The sequence below is a fragment of the Osmia lignaria genome, chromosome 7 (assembly GCF_051020975.1).
Source record: "Osmia lignaria lignaria isolate PbOS001 chromosome 7, iyOsmLign1, whole genome shotgun sequence".
Lineage (NCBI taxonomy): Eukaryota > Metazoa > Arthropoda > Insecta > Hymenoptera > Megachilidae > Osmia > Osmia lignaria.
Genome location: NC_135038.1, coordinates 2,590,855 through 2,610,676, shown reverse-complemented (window position 1 = coordinate 2,610,676; position 19,822 = coordinate 2,590,855). Strand labels below are relative to the sequence as shown.

The following is a 19,822-nucleotide window of genomic DNA, read 5'->3' as shown; positions in this document are numbered from 1 at the left end:
CACTGAAATTTTGCACTTTGAATATAAACGCAAGATAAATGTTTAGTTTTATCATTTCACAGTTCGTTAACACATCGCAGTTATGCAGTTAATGCATCAGTTAATTATTACGCAAAGGACTGCATCAAATATTTATTATCTTATTATATTTATTATTATATTACTTATTATTATTATTACCTTAATATTATTATCTTATGTTACATATATTATTTTTTTATATAATTACTTTATATTATATTTTTATTATTATTGTTATTTATATATTATATTACTTATCATACTTGTATCATATTATATTATATTACGAATGTTTCGATTAAATTCATTTTTATTTTCATTTAAACGCAGTAGTTATTTTGTCTTTTTAAATATGCTCTCTTAGAATTTACCCTTCCTATATGCTGGCATTGTGATTGAAATTCAAGAATTGTCCTATACCATGAAACTGGAGCGATACGCGAGACTGACGCGCCAAGATCACTGGAGAGGGGTACCGGGCGACTCAACGTTTAATGCATTATGGTATATGGAAACTTTGACGGCTTTTTTCTAGGAGAAGGGTTGATTTCCGGTACATGGTTCCTTTCAGACTTTTTATCCCCTCGATGAGCACTATACGATAAGCCAATAAAAAAGTTTGACCTTGAAATTAGGGATCAAGGTCAATTTTGCGGTCGCTTTCTTTGACAGATCTCCACCGATCCAGAGGTGTAGAATCACCCCATATAGGTCGTGACATTTAGTTTTTTTACACCCTGTACTTTGAAAAAAAATACGACGATAAACATATAATCACAGCGGTATCGCACGACAAAAGATCACTCGTTTGAATTGCAACCATTTTGGAGCGGTCGAGCACTGGCTCACCCGTGTTTCTTCCTAGTGAAGAACAATTTTATTAGTTTCCTTACCACCATTTGTTATTTTTGTTAATGCATTTAATTTAAAAAATGTATTACAATTTTGAATAAATAATCTTATGTTTTAAACATTTCTTTGATTTAATATAATAGCAACAGAAACATCTTATTGTAAGTGATTAAAATGTCGGTATGTAATGTATTGTATGTACACTGTACACACATGTATATGTATAACAAATTATTAAAAAAATATTTTGAGCAGTGTATCAGAGGAAGCACTGAAAAATCACAATACTCACCAATATTATAAGATTCAATTATACTTACAATATTAGTTCTAAAACAAATTTTATATATTTGAGAATTCCAATACCAATGTTCTGATATGTATTCGTTTCATAGTTTTATTTTTTTTTTATTAGAGTGCATAATTTTTCGATTGTCGATGCGTTCACGAATCACCTAATATGCTATACTAACCAACTATCTGTATTTAAGATGGCGTAGTTCAAATGACAATATTACAATTTTAATATAATCAAAATTCTTTTGGAAATGTAAATTATCAAGTATAAAAATGTCATCAAAACCCCGTCCACAATCAGAAACTGAACCAATAAAAAAAGCAGAGAAACCTGGATCCTTTATATGTGGGATTAGAGGTGAATAGTTAAATATTACTTTAATATGTTACAAAGTCTGTATAAACATATAGCCTTGAAGCTATTAACTACAAAATATTTATTTGTACAAAGATTACTCAAAGACTTTAGTTTCCCATGACATAGCCTTAACAAATTTTATACCTTAGGTCCAGGCCCTAAATATCTACTTAAAACACTTGTGGGTTACAAAGACCATTGTCTTTCAAGATATCGAAATCCAGCGTATACATTTGGAAACAGACATGTTATAACTCGAATATGCGAAGGGCCAGGACCAAAATATTTGTTAGTAGGACCCAAGAAGAAAGGTTTTAGTTTTGGATTGGTTGGAAAGAGTTTTGGTATTATATTTTTTATTCATACAATGAGTTTGCCATATGAACTTATGAACTAATAATTCATTATTCAATCTTCTATTCCATTGGTTCTCAAACATTTTGTTGGACGGCACACTGAAATTATTCAACAAAATCCACGACATTCCTATTATTATTATTGTTTGCTTTTTACAGTTAGTAAAGATATGAAGACTTATTAATATTTGGCTTTTTCCACATAAACAATTCAAAATTTCTCAGCTACCTTGTGGCGGCACCCAGTTTGAGAACCACTATTCTATTTTTATGAATTCTCTTATAAGTTTTTGATTTAAAAAAATAATAACTACTTTCAAAAATGTAACATCAATTGTACTTATTTTCATTATTCCTGTATTAGAATTACACTAGGATTTTTTTATTGCTAGGTACTTGCAGTAGCCCTGGTCCAAAATATCTTCTACCAACCCCTAAATCAACAGCTTTCACAATAAAATCTAGAACTAAACAAAGACAAAAATGTGTTGGGCCAGGACCATACTACGTAAAATCTCCCACACCAGGACCAGCATTCTATATGTATGTATCTTCTGTTTTATTACCTGCTTGGTGTATTACTGGCATAACTTCTCCAAGTTCCATATACAAAGATATTTTAAGTCTATCAAAAGATATGTTCAACTTTATAACAGGAAAATGCTAAAAAAAATTTGATTTCTGCTTCTGCTAAATTATAAAATTTTTGGAACCTACATTGTTTCAAAAAACACGTACAATGTGAAAATTGAAAGTTTTTTGTGTTAAAAGAAATCAGAAAATTACTAATAGCTTAATTCTGAAAATATTTACAACAATAGACTAAATAACTCTGTCAGGCGGCGGTTCAGTATAATGAGCACGCCCGAAAGAGGGGGGGGGGGGGGGGAGTAATACGAAACCCAAAGAGTTGTTTTGAGGAAATAAACGGTTCCCAAGATATTTGCAAAAAACTGTTACTGCTACTGCATCAGGATCTTACGTCTGCGTGCACGTCCTTGGCAGCGCATGTGCTGGCATGGTGCGATCGCTTTTAATTATGGTTTAGTTAGTGTAATAATTTAATAACTGAGTGTGCGTTCAAAAAATTTGAAGCCGCCGCCAGCGTGCGTATGCAGAAACAATAGATAAGCGGTCGCACCACGCCGACGCATGCGCTGCCAGGGACGTACATATATAGGTAAGATCCTGATGTCGTAGTAGTAACAGTTTTTTGCAAATATCTTATGAACCGTTCATTTCCTAAAAATAATTATTTCGGATTTTTACTCCCTTCGACTCGCTCTTCACAACTATATATATCATACTCCTACAAGGCGTTGTCACCATACTGAACTTTTGCCGAAAATTTATACAATCTTTGCCACTTTAATTTGTCCTTACATTTAACTGAAATTTTTTAAATATAAGTAATTAAAAAAATGTCTAATGTATGTATGTTTTATAGAGGAAGACGTATAGATGTTGCAAAATGTGATGGTACACCAGGTTCTCGTCCTTACAGCATTGACTTGACTAAACCAAAAGCGCCAGTTTATAGTTTAGCTTACAGACTAGGTGCAAAAGCAATTTGCCGCTCTCCAGGACCTAAATATCACCCTATACTTCCTAAACCAACTCCTCAGTATTCTTTTGGAACTAAACATAGTGAGTGTGCTCCTCCATATATTGTAGAATGTGACGAACAATGTTAGAACACAATTAATATTTAACAAAAATTAACAGTCCAAATATATTAGAAAATACCTTTTATTCTAAATTTAATATATATTCTCATAATTGCTCTAAAATGTTTATCTGTCACTAATTTGATCTACACAAATATACGTTAATCTTTCGGAATTTTTCGTATTTGTTAATCTTGTAAGGAAACTGCGACACCACGTGAACGACAGATTCTCAATAAAATAGGCTCGTGCTTTCGTTTGCAGCGAGATTTTATTTACACAATAACGAAAACCAAAATGCTAAACCAAATAATGTAATGCAATAATACAAGTAGAAAAAGTAAATCAAAGAATATTCTACAACGTAAGCTAAGCGTTTCTAAACGGATCGGTCCTTCGCCCGTTTTTACGCAGATACCGTTAGACAATCCTTCGCTAACTGTCAATTTTCACGACAAGCATTCGTCACGCTGACTCATCTACTGGCTGCTAGATGGGTATTCGGTCGTCGCGCTTGTGGGTATTAGGTTCCACGGGAAAGGAATGGTAAAACAGAGCGACACTAATTTACGATAGAGCATATGTCTTTTTTATTGCACTGCACCTACGCCGTGTGTGCACTCTAACAGTTGTGCTTTATTGAATGCGTGGGACGCTTGCTTTTTTGCATCTTGCTAATGGTACAACAGTCTTACCAAACTAACTATAGACTAGAAACTAAAACTAACCTAACTTAACCTAGTGACATTTAGAGGGCGCATAAGAGCGCGCCGATGGTCGCTACATCACTCCCCTCCGAGTGAGTTAATTAATTTGCGAACGTCACATTTTTCTTTGGTTTATAAGTCTTTACATTTGCGTTTAAATTGCTTTCTGCTTTTTCAGAAAAAGCTGGCTTTAACCTTTGTACTGAGATGTTTACTTCTTTTCCGTGATAATCTATCTTGAAAATTCGGTCGGTAATTCTTTTGACGAATTTAAATAGACCTTCGTAAGGCGCTTCCAAGGATTTCCTAATAGCGTCTACTCGGACAAATACGTGTGTACACGTGTACAATGTTTTATGCGTAAAAGCATTCTTTACGCCATGGTGTGACTAGGACTCGGCTTTACTTGCCTAATATGTAGTCTAAATTTTTCCAAGAATATCTGTGGGTCCACTGTTTCATCCTGCCTAATAAAAAATTCTCCCGGCAATCTAATTGGGGTACCGTAAACCATCTCAGCAGCGGATACCTTAATATCCTCCTTATAGCTTGCTCGGAGTCCCAGCAGAACCGTTGGGAGGATTTCCACCCAATTTTTCGTCTCATGGCACATTATTGCGGCTTTTAGTGAACGGTGCCACCTCTCAATCATGCCATTTGATTGAGGGTGGTACGCTGTTGTCCTTGTCTTGTGACAACCGATCAATTTTGTCAGTGCTTGAAACAATTGCGACTCAAACTGTGTGCCCTGATCTGACGTGATGGTAGCTGGGGCTCCGAACCTTGCTATCCAGTTAGTATATAGGGCTGTGGCCACTGTGTCTGATGAGCACTCGACGAGTGGCACTGTCTGAGGCCACCTGGAAAATCTATCTATCACAGTTAAACAATATTTGTACTTGTTAATTACCGGTAACGGTCCGACTAAATCTACGTGGATATGTTCGAAACGACCGCTAGGAACTTCTATTTTACTTGGCGTGAATTTGTTATGACGGTGAATCTTACTTCGCTGACATGATACACGTGTGCGAGACCACTCGGCTATGTCGCGATTCATTAAAGGCCACACAAAGCTTTTGGCCACAAGCCTTTTCGCAGCGCGCCCGCTCGGGTGCGACAAATTGTGAACATTGTCAAAAATTTTCCTACGTAGTGTTATTGGTACGTAGAGTCTAACGCTATTTCATATCACATCTCCGTACAAGTATTCATCTGAATTGTCCAAAACTATCTTTTGGAAATTCCACTTGCCGGAGTTTTTGGATAATATTTTTTGCAATTCCCCGTCATTTGCTTGTGCTTGCATCAATTCTTTTGTTGAAATTATCACGGATAAATCTATTGTGCTCACTCTTGAAAACGCGTCGGCTACAATATTTTCTTTGCCTTCTACATATATAATTTGTGTTGTGAATTGGCTTATAAAGTCCAACTGTCTAAGCTGCCGTGGACTAGCCTTATCAGTCCTTTGCTGAAACGCGTATACCAAAGGCTTGTGGTCAGTTTGAATAAGTAGTTGTCTACCTTCGACAAAATGCCTAAAAAATTTGAGACTTTTATAAATGGCCAAAAGCTCCCTGTCGTAAACACTATATCTGGTTTGAGCTTTTTCCAATTTTTTTGAGAAAAAACCGAGTGGTTCCCACTCACCGTCGTTTAGCTGTTCCAGTACTGCCCCTATCGCTACGTCTGAAGCATCCGTGCGCAGCGCCAACGCTGCGTTCTCTCTTGGATGGTGCAGCAAGGAAACGGCGGCTATGCGTTCTTTAGCTTCATTAAACGCCTTTTCAGACTCACTGTCCCAACTTACAGGTCTCTTATCTTTTTTCCTAGCTCCCTTCAAATGTTTATTCAGCGGGTCCAGCCGTTCTGCTGCGCCAGGAAGAAACCTACGGTAAAAACCAACTACGCCGATAAATCTACGGAGATCGGCTAACGTCTCCGGCTTTGGAAAGTCTTTGATCGCTTTGATCCGCTCGTCCAGCGGTGCGATTCCTCTTATCACTAACCTTACATCCTAAATATTCTACACTAGTTTCCGCGAATTTACACTTAGCTAAGTTTATAACCAGTCCATTATTCCTTAATTGGTCAAATAATGCACGCAAATGTCTTTCATGAGTTTCAATATCGGGTGATGCTATAATTATGTCATCTATGTAACACTGACAAAAATCTAACCCGCGCAGTATGTTATCCCAAGACGCTAGAACGTTGCAGCGCACATGTGCTACGAAAAAGCGTGGGACCCAGAGAAAATAGGAAAAGACAAAACCTTGTACTTGCTGAAGGCAACTCTTGAGGAAATTTACGACCCTCTCAGAGTGCATGAATAGACAGGATATCGAAAAAGACTTCGTAACTTTTAAGGACCGTTCGTGACTTGGTCGAAAACAACGAATTGGCTATGGTCTATCATAAATTAGTCTTTTAGGAATTTTCGAAGTGAAACTATTCCATTCTCTGGATTTCCGGCCTTCTCTCAGCTCGATCACCCACGTCGAGGGTTTACAATGTAATCTTTGTCTATTTATATAAGTGTACGCACAGATGATGTTTGAATTTCGCTCTTAATTTATGACCGTCGATACAAAAGGTCCTCGACCGATACTACAGACTATCGATAAATATTCCCATGGCAGTGTCGCCATAACACTCTAAACATATTCACGTGATAACGTTTCACGTTACATCAATAATATATATTCCAAAAAAAGAAAAAAGTCAAATGTTTTAACGGCTAGATAGAAGTTCGCGCTAGCCAGTTGCCGCACAAATAAAATATACATATTCTTTATACTACTGTAACGTGTGTTGCGAGATTCTTCGTAATTCTAGGGATTTTTTAAATCCAAGGAACGTGGGTAAGCCGCCCGTGGAGCGCTAAAGCAATCTGTTCACGTGAAATATTTAAAAAAAAAGAAAACTAATTTTTAACTATTTAAAATGAACTAAACTTTTAATAACGATTAACTTTAAGTTTAATGTATTGGAACAAGAACAATAAATTGAATTGAAAATAAATGTTTTACACGAGTACTTCTCTTGAGCGTTTACAAAGAACAAAGGACAAAAGATTAGGACAAAAGAAAGGACAAAAGTTCCCCTATATATACAGCTTCTGATCACTAAGTAAATCATCGTTAGCAACGCTCATTAATTCTATCCATGACTAACATTTGATAACGAAGAACCGATTCTCTTCTACTGATCGAGTTGTATAATAAGGAGTCCTTTATAACAAAATACTGTTCTTCCTTTACAATTTAAATTTGACGCACTTCAGCCACCACATTCAACTTTCTTTACAACCTAGTTCATAATTTATACAGCCTGGTTCACAATACGTTTCGCACCATTTTTTGTTCCTGCTGAACAGATTGCAAAGAAATTTGAGGGACGTGTTCAGGAGGCCCTAAAGAATGGCGCTCTGGTCCTTATTTTACCTAAATCGTCAAAAAGTTGTAAAATATTGAAATTACTGTCTGTCCACGGTCAAGAAAATGGCGGATCGGACTCGCCTGCATTAACTTATTCGTAATATAAACATTTTTGCGAATCGAATGTCCAAATAGAGACCAGAGCGCCATTCTTTGGATCGGATAGAGCAAAACGAGCACTCGGGTAATGGTGTACAAGCTTTCGTTTAGAAAAATAGTGGGTTCTACGATTTCGTTGATTTTTCACTCACGAAAGACGTCAAAAAGGTAAAACAGACCACAAATTTAGTTCCTTGTTTTTTCTGTAGGGCGCAGTTTGTTCGTTTTCTGTGCTCGACCGCGCGCTCATTCGCAGCTCGTATATGTGAATATGTGTGCGTCAATCGAACCGTCGACGACGATACAATGTATCGTGGAGAATGGGACGTTCGAGCCTGGAAGAGGCGATGAACTATGATGCGTGAATTTCTTTTTCGTGCATCGTTCTATCGACTAGGATAGCCATTTTCAACCCATGTGTCACAAGACGTACTATCATTATTTTTTGTTGCTATTATTATTCTTTTTTTTAGTGAAACTGCAGAACAAATACGTCCTTCCCGATTTCGATGATTTTTTGATATGTTATAAAAATTGATATTTTGAACAACTTTTTCTTATACATATAAGGAGCGTTCTCGCTTACTTTCCTAGATATTTGCAAAAATATAGTTGTTGATCTGTGACAGCATACATTGCGTCAAATTGCTTGCCACTTTTCTGTTTAGAAACGAGGGTCGAACGAGAGTGAAGGTTTCGTTCACAACCGCATATACCAGACTCCAAGAAATGTCTATTCAAACCCAATTACAAGTGAATGTTATTGATGTAATCAGTTAGGTTATAGTATATATGTACATCCGGCTGCCTGCGGTCGGAAACGCTTTCGTGAAATAATAACAAATTATTTATAATACGCATTTGTGCATTTCTTGCAATTTTTTTTTACTTCTTATTATTATTGCAGAAAAACGTTGCCGGCCACTTTACGGCTGCAACGTAACCCATCACATCAATAATATTCACCTGTAATTGAATTTGAATACACATTTCTTGAAATCTCGGATATGCAGTTATGAATAGAACTTTTACGGTTCCTGACCTTCTTTCTAAACAGAAGACAAATGGCCAGCGGATGGCAACCAACACTTATGCATGTGCTGTCGCAGACGCACATCTATAGGCAGAATTCAATGTGTTATATAGATAGATTTTTCATTGTCAGCGGTTTACATATTTCATTTCAACGGCACAAAATATCCTGGATTTTTAATATTTTTCAGTCACTACTGCTACACACGATCTGTACAGGAGAGTAGTGAAATGCTAATTACTTAGCATCCCGAAAATAAATATGTTGCCAGATGTATTAAATTTTTTGTAGACAGATAAGTAGTACATTTTTTCAGCATATAATCTGATATTATGCTGGACTCTCCTGATTTTGCGTTACGCCCAAATATTCGATGAATAGGAAACGAAAATGTGACGCTGGAAGAACAACACGGTTGGAGTGAGTTCTTCAATGCTGGTGAACGTAGGAAAGGACAAATAGCGAAAGAGAAAGAGGTCCGAAAATTAAACGGCCCGAGAAAAAACATTTGAGAGAGACAACATTAATTCAACAATAACTTTTTTATTTTTCATTTTTGCTAAATGAAACTTTCACCAATGTCATTGTAAGGTTGTACTGATTAAAATAAGACCAAACACCATATAATTTGCATTATTTTTACTTATTTAGATATAAATAAGTAAATAAATAATTATAATTCAAATTATGTCATATTTGATCTTGTTTTAATCAAAAAAATCTAACAAATACATTATTACATTTTCATTATAAAAATTAAAAAATTTTGATTGCGTTAATATTGTCTCACACGTATCCGGGTATTTTGCTTTTTTCCTGTACACCTCGATTCTCGGCTGTCACCACATCAAACGCGAGCCGAACTCACTCCAGAAACGTGTTCTGTACACGATTCGAGTTCGCATTCGGTTCCGATTGAAATGCACGAATCGAGATTTTACTGTATTTACACATTTTTATGCTGCTGGTGGCCGTGAATAAAAAGAGGATTTTACAGGAAATAAGATACATGAATACAAAGTGTTGAAGCATAGATAAGGGTTATGTCACTCAATTTTGAAGAGGCAAAGAAAAAATGTACAGTGGCGTCAACTCTGCGTTTACATGCCAGGAGCCGAAACATATCGGTGTGACTGATGCTTTTTTATTTCTGACATTTTCTGAATGAAACTTTTACTAACGCATTGTCGGACTAATTGCCTTCACGACCTCGCTAATAAGCCTATGCTCCAACAGTGCATAATATATTACTATTCTCTTATTCTGTCGGGAAGGGCGACAGTCTATTATTTTCAATAATATTTACGAAGTGACATCTCAGCCGCTGTATGTCATGGGAATAGTTTTCTGAGCAAGGGTTTCCACCCAAAACTATGGTAGTGATGTATGCCGCCGCGTATACACCACAACTGTAACAATCTGGTTGCGCCTGAACTCTTTCAAAAAGTATATCATTTTTGCGAATATGAGGAAATCGTAATGCAATATATTTTTTTTCTTCCTCTACGAGCTTGTCGTATGCACTGCCAGGTAAACTGTCGTATACATGGAGTTTGCGACCGTCGAAATAGATACTTCGCCAGTGATCAGAACAGTTGCCTCCAATTATTTGCACGCTTTTGTCACTACAGCAGGGCTTGATAAATTTTGTAAACTGTAAGTATAGGACACTTTGCGTTTCAAAAGGAGCAGTTTCTCTGACGACACGCAGAAATCGATCCAACGATTCATCGTTTAATTTAGTTTGCACAGGTAGTACATTTTTCTGTACGTCAGTTACGGAAGAAACAGCAGTCTCCAATATATAGTATCCTACATCATCATCTATGAATTTTTCTTCTTGGTCGGAATGACTGACAATGACACACTCGCTATTTACTGCTTCAACGGTCATATTTGATGCTTCAACACTGTTCTGTATCATGTTTTCATATGTACGCTTTTTTGTGATTTTTCTACTAGATTTTTGAATTGATGCGTCTTCTTTTGCCCGTAGTATGTATTCTGGATTTCTAATAGGCATGTGTCTATTGTGGCGGCTGTCCAATATTTCCGGAAGCATGCATTCTTCGTAGAAACGCGTTAGGGAAGGTTCCATATGATTCGTCCAATACGCGTCGTCCCTATTTACGTGGATCATATGTATGCTTTGAGGTGTCCAGATAGCGAAAATACAGTACTTCCGCTGCGTTAGATGCAACTGACCTTGTACTTGGTAGAAATACTGGTGCTTCCTATTCATTTCTTGTATATCTCTCTTATCGAAGATGTTTCGTAAGTGACGTATTGTTTCTATTGCGTCTGTCGCTGTCAAATTCTCAGCAGATTGCGGGCATTTCAGTTCCAGTAAACCGTCATCGTCGATAAGTCCATCAGGAGATGCACCCAAGTATGGAATGTCGCGATCAATGAACAATCCACAAGTTCGAATTCTTGTTTTCATTGCGTTCGCCACGTCTTTTCTTGCTATGTGTTCTTTATCGCGACCGTATTTCATAGCAGCGGTATCGACAAATGGAGGATATAAAATGTTTTTTACCATTGCTGCGCAAGACGTTGTTTGTCTCATGCGACACACTGCTCCAAAATTCGAAGCAGTTAGCATTTCCTCCTTCAAAGTTCTCCATAAATCTGAATCGTTTTGCTCTCTTGTGTTCGTTTCTATTATTGTACGATTTTTTGCATTGTCTGCAAGCTTTTGAAAATGTTCCTTGCGAAGTTGAAGCAGCATATCACTCGGAAGATCTGGTCTTTGCGAGTTTGGACCATAATATTTATCCGTTCCTTGCACTGGCTTTAATTTCCTTGTCTTACCATAGGTCATTCTAAATTGTTTCGTTTTTGCAACTTTTTTTTGTCGCCGTTCCTCCAATCTCTTTACTAGTGGCGGAACGGTTTTACACATGTTCTTATGCATTTCTGTAAGTACTTGTTGCGTATTGTATTGCGTAACAGCTCCTGCAACTCTAGCATTGTAGGAACCTCTTGCACCAAAATTAATACGTTTTCCACCAATCTCTTTGCAGATAATTGAATTAAAAGTTTCTGCGGGATTGTTTGTAACATTCATTAACAAGCTATCCGAATAGCAGCTGAGGAATCGTATGGCTTTCTCGACTTCGCTATACAGACCGAACAATTTCAAAGATGGAACGTAATTTTTCTCAGCTCTGTTTACGTCCGGCATACACGTATGGTTGCGGCTATTGCACTCCTTGTGCTCACCAAATATATGGCTAGGAATACTTAAAATGTCCTTCTGAAGTTCTCTAGCTTTGATATGCTGAGGCCCTTTTTCTTGTTTTCGCGCATTGACTGCTAAAACAACAGCTCTACGAATATTTAAAATATTTTTTTTAATGATATTTCGGTATGCAACATAGCCACGTGCTCTCTGACCCTTCGTTTGCGTTTTCTCTGCAACGTGTCTCAACTTCTTACATAAATTACGAAGTAAGTGATTGGTACACTCTACTTTTCTAACAGTTACTTTTTGTTCTCGGTAAGGTCTGTTATTCACAATAGTATGATAGACGTTGCTATCACCATTGGCAACAACCGTTCTATATATCAAGCCATGCATTTCAATGCTGCAATTGAAACCTTCAGCAATAGCGTCACTTTCCATGCTACTAGAACTGGCATAACGATCATAGTTTTTATAACATTTATGATGTTTTGGGGATGTAGCTTTTCGTTCCGCTATATCACATATTGTGCAGTATTTATTTCGTATGCCGATAAACAGAACTTTTCCTGTGCGGAAACCTACAATGGCACCAACACCGGAAAGTGAATTATAATTCGTACCATACGATCTCTTCATCCAGCTACCATCCGCTATGACAGTTATGTACGGGATACCGTCGACGACTTCATTGTCTTCCGAAGCTAATCGTTTTTCTTCTTCACCTGCTGCCTGCATGATATACATTGCGCTTTTCATAAACTCATCTACAAGTTTTTCACGGAACCTGCGGTACGTCGTTTCAGCCATGCAGGGCATGTTCAGGGCGGCGCATAATTCTTCTAATTGTGCATAGCCGATTTCGACTGTGACAGTCGCGGTCGTCATGGCCTCATTTACATTCATTATATCTGAATGCATAGGTTCCGACCAAAGAATATCTTTGTAATTGCACATTTGGCACTTGAAGAAAAACTGTGTCAGACACCCATGCTGGCGACTACCGATCATTTTCCAGTCGCGAAAATGACATTCAATACCTCGCGCATGATTGTCGAACGTTCTATGTATTTCATTCCAAAAGAACTGAACGTCAACAATGCGGCGGCCTTCTGGCACATTTTCCGAAATACGTCCCACATCTACATGTCCGACGTCTACGACGAGATTGTCGTCGCTATTGTCCAGGACGTTTTGTACAGTGGGTCTTTCACTTGTACATTCGCATTGTACAACGACAGTTTCATCGTTTTTGCGAAGGGCGTTTTCTGATAAGATGCGCCCCACATCGTTATTTTCGCGAAGGGCGTTTTCTGATAAGATGCGCCCCACATCTTTTACATTATTTGGGAGAAATGAAGGATTTTTATCAGACATATCTGTCTGACTATCGTCCTTTATAGTTTTCCCAAAAGATTTTAGTGGTACATTATATTTTTCTTCGAAAACTACAGCAGCGTCAATCTTCATTGTCGACAATTGCCGTTGTTTCTGTCGCCTGCAAGGTAGAACGCATAAAATTATAAATATTTATAGGATAATTCATACAAATTACTGAAATGTATAAATCTGAAACACGTACAGTTTTCTGTAACCACTTTTCAGGGAGAGTTTTCTCTCTACACGCAATCCTTTACGAATACTACCTTTTTGATTTCCCATTTGTGTTTATTTTTTTCACAAATGCTTGGAGATTTTCTAAATAATATGTCTTCTACGTTACCGTGAAGACGTCTTATTGTTAGAAAGAATTAGATGACAACGCGGGCCATGGCAACGCGCTTCGTAGATGTGAAACAAAAACGAAACGCTAACGCTGTCGCGTTTTCTAATTTCACTGGCATCGACAGTTCAACGAATGCTACCAAGGAGAGAACAGGGTAATGGAATCGAAGATGGAGAAAACCGACAGTAAGTGTTTCTTTTTATCTTTACTTCGCGGGTGTCATTGATGTCTTTCGTACATTAAAATGAGTTATGTGCATTCTTAAAATTTCATCGAGATCGGTCAATGCATTTAGAAGTTATAAGTAAATTTCAGATAATCGCCTAAGAACAGAAGTAGTTACGTTCTTGGATGAAAAGCCACGATTTTCAGAAAGTAATTACTTGTAACTTCTCAGTGTATTGACCGATCTCGATGAAATGTTCAGTATACACATAACATATTTTTTACAAATATTATATCAGTAGAAAAGCAAAAATACCTTGATAAAATTTTTTAATTTCAAATAAGAAACTGGAAAGCGATCATTTTGACCCCTTTGGTAGTTCTAATGTCAAATTTTCATCACAGGCTGAAATAAAAAATTTTAAAATTGCCTTTTTTAGACGCGTCTCCCCGAGACAATGAAACAGACCACTATCCCAACGGTTTCTGCAACAATTGTTGCAATAATTGTTGGAATAATCGTATATTATATTGTCTCGCGGACACGCGTATACACTTTTACTATTTTATTCCAGATTTAGAATAATTGTAATTTTATATCTTAGTAAAGTATAGCTCATCGTCAAAGCTCGAAAAAATGTGCACTTTTCAGCCGATTTTCAGTTGTCTCCGCCTACCGCTATTCCCCTTGTCGCGACGTTCAGCGCGTAGCCAACGAACCGTTAGAGGCTCAGGAGCGTATCACTCGTAAACATATGCTGACAATAGCTTTCCACCCCACCTACGAGGTACTATTATCGATGCGTTTTTTGCCAGCATACGTTTACGAGTGATACACTCCTGAGCCTCAAACGGTTCGGAAGCTGCGTGATGAACGTCGCGGCAAGGGGAATAGCGGTAAGCGGAGACAGCTGAAAATCGGCTGAAGAGTGGAAATTTTGTCGAGATACATATCAATTTCAGGTACATATTACCCATGTTTTCCAATTTGTTTTCAGATGTTGAAGATAAAAAAGCAGAAGACGTGGAGCCGCTGTTGCTGCTGCAACAGCAAGTGCAGCAGCTGCAGTTGCAACCGCAACAGCTGTTACAGCAACAATCGTTGCAGATGCAACAAAACCAAACGGAGCTTGCTACCCTGCGGCAGCAAGTACAGGAATTGGGCGAACGGCAACATGCTGGGCTTATCGTAAGTCATTTTTTTGCGTTCATGTTCATACGTTATTTCTGCTATTGTTTATACATAATATCATAATATTTATTTTTGCAGCCGCAGCCACAGCACCAGCCAAAGCACCAGCCGCCGCACCAGTCGCCGCACCAGCCGCAACACCAGCCGACGCATCCAACGTATCACTCCCCATTAGCCGGGCTCTACGGGCCGGAACAACCAACCGTAAGTCGTTTTTTTACGTTATTTCTCTTATTCATTGTTTATGAATAATAACATTATATTTATTCCTCCAGGCATACAGGTCAGAACAGCGGCTGTTCCGGCAACGCCGCAGAGAGGCGAGGCGGCTGTGGCGGCAAGTAACGTGCCGTGACTGTTGCGGCAGCTGTAGTTGCTGCTGCGGGCGGCACACTTGAAGTGAGTACGACGATAATATCTGTATAAGTAATAATGACAAAGATAATATAAAAATATGACTTGTTTGATTTCAGGAAAAAATTATAAAATAAAATTTTATTTTTAGTATTATTAAATTAGTATAAGTTTCAAATATTCTTCTTTCATTTTATGTTGTTATTATTATTATTATTATTATTATTATTATTAATTAGTATAAGTTTCAAATATTCTTCTTTCATTTTATGTTATTATTATTATTATTATTATTATTATTCGTATTTTTATAATAAATGAACAGAAAATATAATTACCATTACAATCTCAGAGATATTTAATAAAATGAGAACTCACGCAGACTAGGTTTTAAATAAATTGAACATAATTAAAATAAGAACATGGTTATTATTATTATTATTATTATTATTATTATTATTCGTATTTTTATAATAAATATTATTCGTATTTTTATAATAAATATTGTCATTGTCTACTTACATTCTTGTCATTTATTCCCCTATTACTTATACTGTGTACTAACGATGTACAGTAAAACCTGGATAAATGCAATAAAAGAATGCTTGGATAAGTGCAACATCGCTATCCCCTCCACTTGGGGGGATCCCCCTAGGCAAACCGAGCCGCTCGACAAGGGAACCGTGTAATATGATCCGACCGTAATATCGGTGTGACTAATACTAATTGAACGATAAAACTTTTCTATTTTTAACTTTTTCTTAATGAAACTTTTACTAACGCATTTGTGAGATTTTTCTGATTAAAATGACACCAAACACGATATAGTTTGAATTATATTTATAAACAATAGTAATAGAATAAACAACAGAGAATTGACACCACGACTGAATATAAATGATGTGTACGGATGCAGAATCGGCATGTCGGCTGAATACAAAACATGTGTACGGACACAGAATCGGCATGTCGGCTGAATACAAAACGTGTACGGACGCAGAATCGACACCTCGCTTGGATAAATGCAACATTAAATGCCCAGAATCGACACCTCGCTTGGATAAATGCAACATTAAATGCCCAGAATCGCCACCTTGCCTGGATAAATGAAACCTTTGAAACCAGAGCCGACACCGCGACTGGTTTTGATTTCGATCTCTGTTGCTTTTCGCCAACCGTTAACATCAATTTTAGCAAGTAATTATAATTGAAACTATATCGTGTTTGGTACCATTTTAATCAGAAAAATTTCACAAATGGGCTAGTAAAAGTTTCAATAAAAAAAAGTCAAAAATAAAAAAGTTTTATAGTTGAATTAGTATTAGTCACACCGACACGTTCCGGCTCTTTTCTTTCATCATCGGACCTCTCTCTTTCCGCCACTGTCTGTCCCTTTCTACGTTCACGTTTGGCTGGTCGTCGCGTGTAACCCGAGATTCGACACCTCGCTTGGATAAATGCAACCACTGGGTCCCAATCTTGGTTGCATTTATCCAGGTTTTACTGTACATACAGGTACATTGGCGATTTCATTGAAAAGGATAAACTAACCTTAGGCATTCGATTGGTAGGAATTCGGAGTACAATATCAGGACATATTATAAAACAAATAACTTTAGATATTCGATTTGTAGGAATATTCTTCCCCTGGTTATGTTATATTACAATAAATGTATATATAATATTTGGCTGAAGGTGTTACATCATTCATACATTTCCTAGGTGATATATGCAGTATCGTATTTTATACTTTGGCGGTGACATACATAATATAGCTATCGTAGCATCCGTGTGTCATTTAGGTGTGACGTAGCATAGCATGCCGTTAGTTGGATGTGATAACTGAGGTGGCGCTGAAATCAGTTTCTGTTCGGCCTAATTTTCGATGAAACGTTGACTGTTTTACCAACGCGGAATTTGGAGTTCGGCTTCGACGCTCGCATCACCTTAATACATAGTTACGGAATAACGAGTATGTCACACTTCAGCCGGGACATCCTGTATACATATAGAAACCATGTTCTTGTGTGCATATCTCACCGATACAATACACTTATACATATGTATATGTTCGAAGCAACAGACGCCAGTGCTCTAAGTATTCATGTGTGCGAACTAATTTGCATTAAGCCTCGTACAGGGTTGAGCATTTTTGCCCGATCGAACGATTTCGGCGTACGAATGCTCTAGTCTAGGCCCTGTTCGCGAAGGCCCCGAGCACGAACGAACGCTTTCTGACGACTATCGGTCCATCAAAGGATGTTCGAGCGAACAAGCGCTCAGTGTGGACGGGTTTCTGGTACAGTGAAACCTGGATATCTGCAACGAAAGATTGGCTGGATATATGCAACATTGCTATCCCCTCCACTTGGGGCGATCCCCCTAAGGCCGCGTTCAGACTATGCAATAAAGTTGTACAACTTTCCATGCAACTGAGGTTCCGAATTTCTGTGTTTCTGGCCGTGCTTGTACCAGGTATGCCGTCCAAAAAAGAAAATGGTTTTCTCCTGTAGAAAACCATTCGGACGGCATACCTGGTACAGACACGGCCAGAAACACAGAAATTCGGAACCTCAGTTGCATGGAAAGTTGTACAACTTTATTGCATAGTCTGAACGCGGCCTATGCGAACCGAGACACTCGACGAGGAAGCCGTGTAATACGATCCGAACCGTTATACAGTAAAAGCTGGATATATGCAACAAAAGTTTGTCTGGATATATGCATCATTGCTATCCCCTCCACTTGGGGGGATCCCCGTAAGCCGAACCGAGCCGCTCGGCGAGGAAACCGTGTAATATGATCCGACCGTAATATCGGTGTGACTAATACTAATTGAACGATAAAATTTTTTTATTTTTAACTTTTTCTTAATGAAACTTTTACTAACGCATTTGTGAGATTTTTCTGATTAAAATGGTACCAAACATAAGGCAGGCCGTGCACCAAAGATGCATCAAACACGCAACATGCATACGTACGAACGTAGAATAGGTATCGCGGCTGAATACAAACTATGTTTACGGACGCAAAATCGACACCTCGACTGGATATATGAAACATTAAATGCCCAAAATCGATTCCTCGGCTGGATATATACAACGTTTAAATGCCCAGAATCGACACCTCGGCTGGATATATGCAACGTTTGAAAGCAGAACCGACACCGCGACCGGTTTTCATTTTCAACCCTCCTTTGCTTTTCGCCAAATTTTAACATCAATTTTAGCAAGTAATTATAATTGAAACTATATCGTGTTTGGTACCACTTGAACCACAAAAATCTCACCAATGCGCTAGTAAAAGTTTCATTAAAAAAAAGTCAAAAATAAAAAAGTTTTTTGATTCAATTAGTATTAGTCACACCGATACGTTTCGGCTCTTTCCTTTGATCATCGGACCTCTCACTTTCCGCCACTGTCTGTCCTTTTCTACGTTCTCGCTTGGCTGCTCGTCGCGTGTTACCCGAGATTCGACACCTCGACTGGATATATGCAACGTCTGGGTCCCAATGTTTGTTGCATATATCCAGCTTTTACTGTAGTACGTCTGTTCCTGACGACATTCTAACTTCGATTGGTTTACGATGCCCGAATGTGATGCTCGAGAGAACGAAGAAACATCCGAACGAACGTTCGTGCGCCGAAAACATTCGTTCGGGCAAAAATGCTTAATGATGCATGACGATTTCTTAGGTCTCGTTCAGTGTATTAGGACATCCCATAATCTGGCATCCCGTAATCACGTACTATGCGTTGCAGCTAAGTTGCCGAGCACCGACAAACTGAACCGACAACGGGGCAAGGGGACTGTGCGTTCGCTCCACCTAATCCCCTCCAGGAGCCCGTAACTTGAGAAGTGAGCGGCCAGATTGCATAGACGTAAAATTTCCATATTCGCGGAAGATGTATTTAATTATATAAACATGCGAATTTTTCGAGATATTAATGGATTTTTTATAATACTCGTTCTTGACAACAGTTGTTATTATGCAAAATTTATGGAAATTACATTATGGAAAGTGTAAAAACTCTCCTGTTTTCTTAATAATGTAAACCCCGAATCTACGTCTACGTCAATGCGTTTGAATCGTCGCTCTCAATCGCTTCATCTCATTCTGTTTCAATGTCTGTCCTTAGCGACGTTCGTCACACGATAGATTTGTGGATGTAAGAGCTTCGGCCAATAAACATAATACGTGTGACTGGAGGTAGGTCAACGAATTTGATTGGACGGCAACTTAGCTGCAACGCACAGTACCTGATTTCATGGTAACGTACAATGTAACTGCTAGATTCCTTTGCTTCGCAATTGTACAAATTTATATGTATATAAGCGAAGGAAGAAGTAGCCAAGAAGTGTTAC

General features: G+C 37.9%; 2 protein-coding genes across 4 annotated transcripts; both read left to right on the top strand.

Moving 5' to 3' along the window:
- Positions 1–1,387: 1,387 nt before the first annotated feature.
- LOC117609730 (ciliary microtubule associated protein 1A) lies at positions 1,388–7,265 on the top strand. 3 transcript variants are annotated; one of them, XM_034336371.2, is made up of 5 exons: positions 1,388–1,528; positions 1,678–1,872; positions 2,277–2,427; positions 3,332–3,531; positions 6,095–7,265. In XM_034336371.2, exons 1-5 carry the CDS (start codon positions 1,444–1,446, stop codon positions 6,157–6,159), a joined length of 696 nt encoding a protein of 231 aa, XP_034192262.1. In that variant the 5' UTR covers positions 1,388–1,443; the 3' UTR covers positions 6,160–7,265. The 3 variants fall into 3 exon arrangements, with proteins under 3 accessions (XP_034192262.1, XP_034192263.1, XP_034192264.1); XM_034336372.2 differs by lacking the exon at positions 6,095–7,265 and adding an exon at positions 4,437–6,085; XM_034336373.2 differs by lacking the exon at positions 6,095–7,265 and having other exon boundaries at positions 3,332–4,402.
- A 5,502-nt stretch (positions 7,266–12,767) lies between these two features.
- LOC117609737 (uncharacterized) lies at positions 12,768–15,540 on the top strand. Its single transcript, XM_034336377.2, has 4 exons — positions 12,768–13,931; positions 14,910–15,100; positions 15,182–15,307; positions 15,379–15,540. The coding sequence occupies exons 1-4, from the start codon at positions 13,904–13,906 to the stop codon at positions 15,499–15,501; spliced, it is 468 nt and encodes a 155-aa protein (XP_034192268.1). The 5' UTR covers positions 12,768–13,903; the 3' UTR covers positions 15,502–15,540.
- The last annotated feature ends 4,282 nt before the right edge of the window (positions 15,541–19,822 follow it).

Excerpts from the sequence above, each read along its gene's own strand:
- LOC117609730 (XM_034336371.2), top strand. The coding sequence starts at position 1,444 with ATGTCATCAAAACCCCGTCCACAATCAGAAACTGAACCAATAAAAAAA. Across the intron at positions 1,529-1,677 it reads CTTTATATGTGGGATTAGAG|GTCCAGGCCCTAAATATCTA; the intron begins GTGAATAGTTAA and ends TTTATACCTTAG. Across the intron at positions 2,428-3,331 it reads CCAGGACCAGCATTCTATAT|AGGAAGACGTATAGATGTTG; the intron begins GTATGTATCTTC and ends TATGTTTTATAG.
- LOC117609737 (XM_034336377.2), top strand. The coding sequence starts at position 13,904 with ATGGAATCGAAGATGGAGAAAACCGACA. Across the intron at positions 13,932-14,909 it reads GAAGATGGAGAAAACCGACA|ATGTTGAAGATAAAAAAGCA; the intron begins GTAAGTGTTTCT and ends ATTTGTTTTCAG. Across the intron at positions 15,308-15,378 it reads ACGGGCCGGAACAACCAACC|GCATACAGGTCAGAACAGCG; the intron begins GTAAGTCGTTTT and ends TTATTCCTCCAG.